Here is an 8,856-nt window from a genome sequence, read left to right as displayed (position 1 = left end):
TCTTGTTGTGGGATCCTCATTATGTTGTTATAAAACTGTCATTGATATGGAAATTATGTAGCCGTTTTTTGTTAGGGGATCCTCATTGTACATTGATATCTATGCTATGTCACCCTTTCTTGTTGTGGGATCCTCATTATGTTGTTATAAAACTGTCATTGATATGGAAATTATGTAGCCCTTTTTTGTTAGGGGATCCCCATTGTACATTGATCTCTATGCTATGTCACCCTTTCTTGTTGTGGGATCCTCATTATGTTGTTATAAAACTGTCATTGATATGGAAATTATGTAGCCCTTTTTTGTTAGGGGATCCTCATTGTACATTGATATCTATGCTATGTCACCCTTTCTTGTTGTGGGATCCTCATTATGTTGTTATAAAACTGTCATTGATATGGAAATTATGTAGCCCTTTTTTGTTAGGGGATCCTCATTATGTTGTTATAAAACTGTCATTGATATGGAAATTATGTAGCCCTTTTTTGTTAGGGGATCCTCATTGTACATTGATCTCTATGTATGCTAGGGAGGGTTCGGCCTAGCCCTTTTTGTTGTGGGATCCTCATCATGTTGTTATAAAACTGTCATTGATATGGAAACTATGTAGCTCTTTTTTGTAAGGGGAATGGGGGATTCGAACTTGCGCAAGCTGATTTTTCGATTAGGAATTTGGGATCCTACATTTTTAGCTCTGGGTGTTATTTTTAATTAGGGATGGTGTTGATTTAACTGATAAGTGGGATTGAAACTATTTGGTTAGTCAATTATGGAGTTATAAAAATTCATTGAGTGTGACCCTCACTATATGTTATGAAGGCTGTGGGTCTTGCTCATTTCTTGTGTGTTGTAAAAATGTAAACTGCGGTAAGGCAGCAAAAAGGGAATGTTTGGTTTGGTTATTATCTAATAATTGTTTTCATGGGTGCCTTAGTTGGGGATTAATGTTGACTTTTTTTCCACTTAAATTGTGACCGTCACTGCATGTTATGAATGCTGTGGCACTTGCGCATTTCTTGTGTGTGTGTGTGTTGTAAAGTGTGTAGGATATGTTTATTAAGGGGTTGATGGTCGTCTTCTAACTCTGAGTTTTTAATTTTTTTGGTCTCTATATGTTGCCAGTGAGTGGTATCCATAAAGGCTTCATTGTGTTGTAAAATGCGACTAGGTAGTAAGGAATATTATCTGTGTGATTTCTAATAAAAACACGAAAGAATTCGAAAAAACCTATCATTTCTAAGATTTCTATCTGAAGAATAAGATGGCAAACCAACAGTTCCAAATGAGCCAGCCTTTGTTTTCCCAACAGGATGAGAATCAAAAAATACAGAATGAGAGCAACAATTCTCATAATTCAATTAATGAACCTGTTGCTATTTCTGTCCAACTTAGCCAAAATCTATTTTCGCAGGAGAGCGAAGAAGTATTTTTGGATTTTTCCCAAAAAATTGTACAACAATGTGAGGCCTCACAAAGTCAACATCTCATAAGTGACGATGAGGAATGTATTCCTGAGACTGATGACGAGCAAGATGATGGAAATTCTACCCAGGAAATATTTCCATGGAGATTGTTCCCAAACCATTTCGACCCAAACAGCCAGCCTATACCTGGATCGGTCGAAGACGATATGTTGCGGAAATCGGAAGAGGAGAAAGAGACCGTATTGGACCAAGAGTTAAGAAAAGTTGAAGCGGACTAGAATACAGAAATGGATCCAGCTATTTTTAGTATTTTAGAAAGGTTTTTATAAATTTCCTGTAAAAAGTATAAAGAATTATAAATGAATTTTAAGAGAAATTTATATAAATAAAACAAAAAAAAAAACAATTAAAAACTATGTGTTCCTTTTTTTTGGGTGGGGGAAGGGGGTTTACGTGGTTTGGGGTTGATTTTGGTTTGTTTCTATCCACTTAGAGATTTTATTGGTCAGACACAAACATGTTAGTGTCGTTGTATGGTGTACATTTCATTAGAAGCTATTTAGATTGTATTGATAAACTAGTCGTGATACTTGTGTTCGTTGATGTTCTAAAAGTGTTGGAATGCAAAGGAGTTTGGATAGAAAAATAAAAGGTTAAAAAAAAAATTGGAAGAACTCTTATCTATTGTAGTAGAAATGTAAGACGAATGGATTCCAATTTTGAAATTCAACCACAAACATTGGAATTTCGATTTCAGTTCCATCTAACTCGCCATTGAACGAACATAGAATTGTTTTTAATCCGTCGAAGTACCATTAATAAAAATTTTCGAATTGAATTTTTTCCCTCAAAATATAAACATTTAAACAAAATTCCAAGTGAATTTTTAACGCGCCAAAGTACCATCGTTAATTATTTAAATACGCTAGACAAAAATTCAGTGCAGTGGTAAATAAAGCAAAAAAAAAAAAAAAAAAAAAAAAAAAAAAAAAACAACCAAAAGAAAACATTTAAATATAATAACACTCAAAACACAAAAAAAAAAAACAAACAAAACAAAAATGGCTTTATACACTTGCGAAATTTGCCAAGAAGATTTCGTCTCCGTTTTGAATTTAAAAATTCACGTAAAAGAAGCACATAGGCAGTGTAGTATGTGTGGCGTTGTGCAATTAAGTAGGCATGCGCTTAATTTCCACATGCTAGTAGCACACAATAAAGAAAAAAATGTTGGTGGAAAAAAATCCCAACTAAAGATAGTGCGGAAACAACAAAACGGTGGAAAATCCAAAGAAAATATGCAGAAAGAAGATAAACAATGGAAACAAGCACAGGCCCAACACCAGTTTGTTAATATGCATTCAACGTCGGACGCTTTTCAACAACAACATCATCAACAACAACATCATGAACAACAACATCATCAACAACAACATCACCAACAACAACATCATCAACAACAACATCATCTACAACAACATCATCAACAACAACATCATCATCATCAACAACATCAACGACAACAAAAAGTTCAAGAACAACAACAACGAGAACAACAAGAAGAGCTGGTTAAACATCACGGGCAAAATATTCCTCGAAGCGAACAAATCGAAAATGACTTGGATCTGGATGAGATGGCTTACTACTTGAATAAATTAGATCAAATTCTAAGAAAACTACATCCAGAAAACCAGAGAGAAGAACAACAAGCACTGATCCAACAACATATTTTTAATGGAAATGTTCCTTCGACTTCGAGAGCTGCTCTACAACAACAACAACAACATCAGGAACAGCAGTTCCTAGGAAATCAACCTATTCAACCACAGGCCCAACAACAAGATTTGAATGAAGATATACCATCAAGATCGAGAGCTGCCCAAGACAAAGTTTGTAAATGCTGCAATATTGGAGTACCCGTTAGAAAGTGGTATACCCACTTGAAAACCAATGCCCATAAACGTAATAGCATTGCGATGAGAGCTCAATTCATAAAACAAACCAGCAGCGATTTTAAAAATCGGTTGGCTAAATATGAATATTCAACCATTAAAGAAACTCTGAATATTAACAATTTTCTCTCCGGAGGTATAGATTGCATAGAGAATCTTATTATGGAAAGTTTAGCGGAGCATATTTGCGTGAAATTTAATTTTCAATTACAAGCACAATATACCAAACTTTGCAGTGATGAATGGAAAAAAACAATTATGCATCACACCTCCAAAATGTCGCAAATAACAAGAAGCGACTCTATTGAAAATGTGGTTAGCTGCCATGTAGAGGAAATTAAAACTAAAATGTCAGAGTTTCAGGAAAGAGATTCTGGATGGGCTTTAGTCAATATTGAAAAACTCTACATTAACATAAATAAATGTACAGTTTTAAGAGGCTCCCAATATATAAAAACACCGAAAAAATTAGCAGATAGACGCGCTTGCTGCAATATTCTTAATGACGATGAATATTGCTTTAAGTGGTGTATGGTAGCAGCCTTAACAACACCAAAGCCAAGAAACCCAACAAGAACATCCTCGTACCCTGTGGATATCAAACAGAATATAATAACTTTGACAAACGGTGTAAGTCTCAACTTCAATGGATTGAATTTTCCCATGGCCCTTAGAGACATAATCATATTCGAAAAAAACAACCCAAATATAAGTGTAAATGTTTTGGGATATGAAGTCAAAACAGATCATGTTGTTGGGCCGTACTACATTACCCAAATGGAAAAGGAGACCCACGTGAACTTGTTGTTGCTGGAAAATAATGAGAGAGAGCATTATGTGTTAGTAAGAGACACGTCAAGGTAATAAAACAAATAATACTATGTGTAATTAATTAAATGACTATTTTTTTTTTTTATTTTATCTTTTCTGTTTTTTTTTTTTTTTTTTTTTACAGACTTTTACATAGGCAGGTTACATCAAACGCAAATAAATTGTACTTCTGCAACCAGTGTTTCCAGCACACCAGGAACCCCAACATGATGGATCATCATAAGCGAGAATGTGGAAGAGTTGTAACATATCTCCCTGAGGAAGCCAACAAGTTCATGGAGTTTTCCAACTCTAAAAAGACAATGGACGTTCCATTTTCAATTTACGCAGATTTTGAATGCGTACTTGAAAATGTTAACGACAGTAATAGTAAATCCCTAAGTAAGCACATTCCATGTGCTTTTAGTTATAATATTAAATGTAGTTTTGATGATAGGTTAGACAAATTTAATATTTATACGGGAGAAGATGCTGCCGAGGTTTTTGTTAAAAGCATCGATCAGGAGTGTAGGTTTATTTACGAAAATTATTTAAGTCTAAATACCCCTATGACATCATTATCACCCTCTGAGGAGTTCAATTTTCAAGTAGCTCAAAACTGCCATGTATGTGAGAAATTATTAGGTAGTGATAGGGTTCGTGATCACTGTCACATCACTGGAAAATACAGAGGACCTGCCCATAATAAATGTAATTTAGAGCACACTGTACCAACATTTATACCCATTTTCTTTCACAACTTTTCGGCTTATGATTGTCACTTATTTGTGAAAGACCTCCTTAAAAATATTCCTGGTAATACAACAGTACTGCCAGAAAATAAGGAGCGATACATTGCCCTATCCCATAAAGTATATTTAGGTGGCGGAAAAATTTTAGAGTATAGATTTTTAGACTCCCTCAGGTTTATGGCGGCAAGTTTAGATTCTCTAGCAAACAATCTGGCGGGAGATACTATGAAGTCAGTTAGGTCACATTTTCCAAGCGATAGGGAATTTAATTTAATGAGGAAAAAGGGCGTATTTTGCTACGAATACCTGACTTCGTTTGATAAACTAGCCGAAACACGACTCCCTCCCATTGAGGCTTTCTTTAGCAAATTGTATAACAAAAAATGTAGCAGCGAAGATTATACGCATGCCAAAGAAGTATGGCATACATTTAATTGTGGTACTTTACAGGACTATATGGAATTGTATTTAAAAACAGATGTTCTACTACTTACTGATGTTTTTGAAAATTTCCGACGTTTGTGTAAAAAAGTCCACAAATTAGATCCATGCCAGTACTATACAGCACCAGGTCTATCTTTTGATGCTATGCTTCGGAACACTAACATAAGCTTAGAGCTGTTTACCGATTTAGATATGTACAATTTTATTAAGAATGCTATTCGAGGAGGAATAACTCAGTGTTCTAGAAGACATACGAAAGCAAATAATAGGTACCTAAGCGATTTCAATCCATTACTTCTTTCTACCTTCCTTATGTATTTTGATGTCAACAATCTATATGGGGCCGCTATGATGCGTTTTCTCCCATGTGGCGACTTTAAATGGCTTAAGGAAAATGAAATTATTAGTGATGTACAAAGAATTCTGGACTTTGTTGATGACTCCCCCATAGGTTACATTTATGAAGTTGATTTGGATTATCCAGATCACTTACATGATCATCATAATGATCTACCTTTTGCTGCGGAAAATAAAAAAATCGGTGGAGCTAAATACAAAAAGCTGGTTGCCGATCTTACACCAAAGCGAAATTATACCACTCATTATTTGGTATTGAAGCAATGCCTTGAGAATGGTTTAATTTTAAAAAAGGTCCACCGAGTTTTAGAATTTAGACAAGAACCGTGGCTTGCTCCATTTGTTAACACTAACACAGATGAGAGGAAAAAAGCAACGAATCCGTTTGAAAAAGATTTTTTCAAGCTACTGAATAACTCGGTATACGGCAAAACGATGGAAAACGTCGATAATAGAAAAGACGTAAAACTTGTAACCGAATGGGAGTATTCAAATAAGAAAAAAATTGGTTTGGAAAGACTTATATCCAAACCAAACTTTAATAGTTTGTCTCAATTTTCAAATGAATTTTGGGCTGTTCAAATGGACCGCACTAAAGTAATCTATGATAAGCCAATATACGTTGGATTTTGTATATTAGAAATAGCAAAATTAATCATGTATGATTTTCACTATAATTACATGAAAAAGAAATTTGGTGAAAGGTGTCAGTTAAATTATATGGATACTGATTCCTTTATTTACACTATTTCTTCCGAGGATTTCTATGCAGAAATAAAAGACGATGTAGAAAAATATTTCGATACTTCAAATTATGATGCAAATAATCCGTTTGGATTTCCTCTAAAAAATAAAAAAGAAATGGGTTACATGAAAGATGAAAATGGAGGTACATTGATGTCAGAATTTGTTGGCCTAGGACCGAAAATGTATTCGTACAAATTAGATGAAGGTAGCGAAATAAATAAGGCCAAAGGGGTGAAAAAATGTGTCATAGAGGGTTATTCTCTTGAAAATTATAAGGAATGTCTTTTGAACGGCATAAAACCTACTGGCAGCATGTTGTCATTCCGATCTAAACTTCATAATATTTATACGGATAAGTTAACCAAAGTAGTTTTAAGTCCCTTAGACACAAAAAGAAAAATCAGGGAAGATAAAATTAATACATATGCATGGGGCCATTATAAAATGGCAACCGAAAACAACTTACAGAGCATAAGTATAGATTATACAACGGAAATGGATGTAGACAATATCGAATCTTATAGTGATAACGATTTAAGGGACCTGCTTGACTACCTTAATATGTAAAAAAAGCTACAATTTTATAATTTACCTTTAAGGCTTATTTATTTTAATAGTTAAATACTTGATAAGAAAATTAAAATTAAATAAAATAAAAAAAAAAAATATTTTCAATAAAATGTGTTTGTTTATTAAATGATTTTTCGAACAGTTCCAGTCAAAGGTGTGTATTCGATGAAACGATCGTGTATTATTAAACAATATGCCGACGTATTTTCAGGAATGGATTGGCTGGTTTCGAATTCAATTTTAACATCAATAGGCCCGGCTTTTATTGTCTCATTTTGATGACTAACATCAATTACAGTTATAGGGGTTTCTTTGAATTCATCACATGACAGGAGAGGTTGCGGTTCCTTCAAATAAAAGCTTTGTTGAAATCTTGCATACATATCATAAAGAACTGCATAACGATTATCATCAAATTTTATATTAAGGTCATCGTATGGGTAAATATCTGAATTTAAATGTACTTTGAAATTTGTTAAGTTACAATGGATAAATTTTTTGTTATTTTCAAATGCAAATACTAAAAAACGTGGTCTCTCCCTATTTACAGAAAGTTTAACGTTCCAATTGCACTTGACTGCACCGGGAAATGTAGGATTAAAATGACAATCCCAGCTACGAAACGTTATTGGTATAGTCTTTCCATCTTTAATTGTTTTCATTATTTTTAGCTTCGTTTCATCTGAGATATGAAAATGGGGAATTCTCCATGTTATATTCGTTATATTAATTTTAACTTTTTCCGTTTGGGTAGTTGAATAGCAGGCATTCAAATCAGTGGAACTTCGTAGGAGTATAAGGTCATGTTTACAATTTAAAACAACTTTCGTGAAATCCTCAGAAAATCCCAATAACTTATTTAGTGGCACATAAAAATTGAACTTCTGCTTGTTCAAATCGGTTTCTTTGCTCCAGCCAGCATTCAGCATCATATTATTTTCAATACTATTTATTGAAATGTAGTTTTTTAAAGTACTTGAAATGCCCAAATATCGTGTTCTATCTATTTCTACACCATTAATTTCATAGCGAATTTCATCAAACATATACGCAACACAGTTATTTCGCAATCGTCCATTAAGTGTACTTTTTCCATCTTCCAGTGTAATGGAACCCTCTATATATAGGTAGCTTTCGCTAGGTAGGATATATAAATCTTGATTTTGAATTGTTATTCTAATTTCGTCATTATTTTTGAAGGATTGAATATATGGTACGTAGCTATGATAGTCCTTTTTAACAATATTATCATCAGAGTATGGTTTCTCTAGTACATTTAAAATTTCAGACATGGCTTTTTAATTTTAATTTTAAGGATTTTAAAAACAATTTATTTTCTTGAGTTAAAAGCCGTCTTTTATTGTTGACAGCTCGAATCGGAATGTTATGTTTGGTCATTTTATTATTATATTTATTAAAAATAATCATTTTGATTTAGGTTTAAGATGTAATCGAAGTGTTATTTCTTCCCCTCTAAAATTAATCAGACGCGTTTCTTGATCAACAATCCAAACTTTTATGCGACTTATTTCGTTAACGTTTACTGGTAAATAAATAAGGTTCCTGGGAATTTCGTCTAATTTATATCCTGGAGACACGTTTATTGCGAACTCATGGATAATATGTGCTGGAGAATTATTCATATATGCTCCAGTTGTAATATTACAACAAATTTGAATTGCATTTACTTTCATGATGTTTACTGGCATGTGAGACGTATGCTTTATGTTAGGGACTAAAACTCGATCTTCAAATCCAAACAACGGACCAATAGACCGATCTTGATGGAAATTTATAACA

The 8,856-nt window shown here is 33.5% G+C and overlaps 2 protein-coding genes across 2 annotated transcripts; one reads left to right on the top strand and one right to left on the bottom strand.

The window, feature by feature from the left end:
* The first annotated feature begins 2,485 nt into the window (after positions 1-2,485).
* LOC131994626 (uncharacterized) lies at positions 2,486-7,053 on the top strand. Its single transcript, XM_059361376.1, has 3 exons — positions 2,486-2,769; positions 3,025-4,236; positions 4,332-7,053. Exons 1-3 carry the CDS (start codon positions 2,486-2,488, stop codon positions 7,051-7,053), a joined length of 4,218 nt encoding a protein of 1,405 aa, XP_059217359.1.
* A 125-nt stretch (positions 7,054-7,178) lies between these two features.
* LOC131994625 (uncharacterized) lies at positions 7,179-8,102 on the bottom strand. The gene has a single exon (XM_059361375.1). It carries the CDS (start codon positions 8,100-8,102, stop codon positions 7,179-7,181), a length of 924 nt encoding a protein of 307 aa, XP_059217358.1.
* Between the last annotated feature and the right edge of the window lie 754 nt (positions 8,103-8,856).

The sequence above is a fragment of the Stomoxys calcitrans genome, chromosome 2, assembly GCF_963082655.1.
Source record: "Stomoxys calcitrans chromosome 2, idStoCalc2.1, whole genome shotgun sequence".
Lineage (NCBI taxonomy): Eukaryota > Metazoa > Arthropoda > Insecta > Diptera > Muscidae > Stomoxys > Stomoxys calcitrans.
Note: the sequence above shows the minus strand (reverse complement) of the source record. Positions and strands in the feature narration are given on the sequence as shown.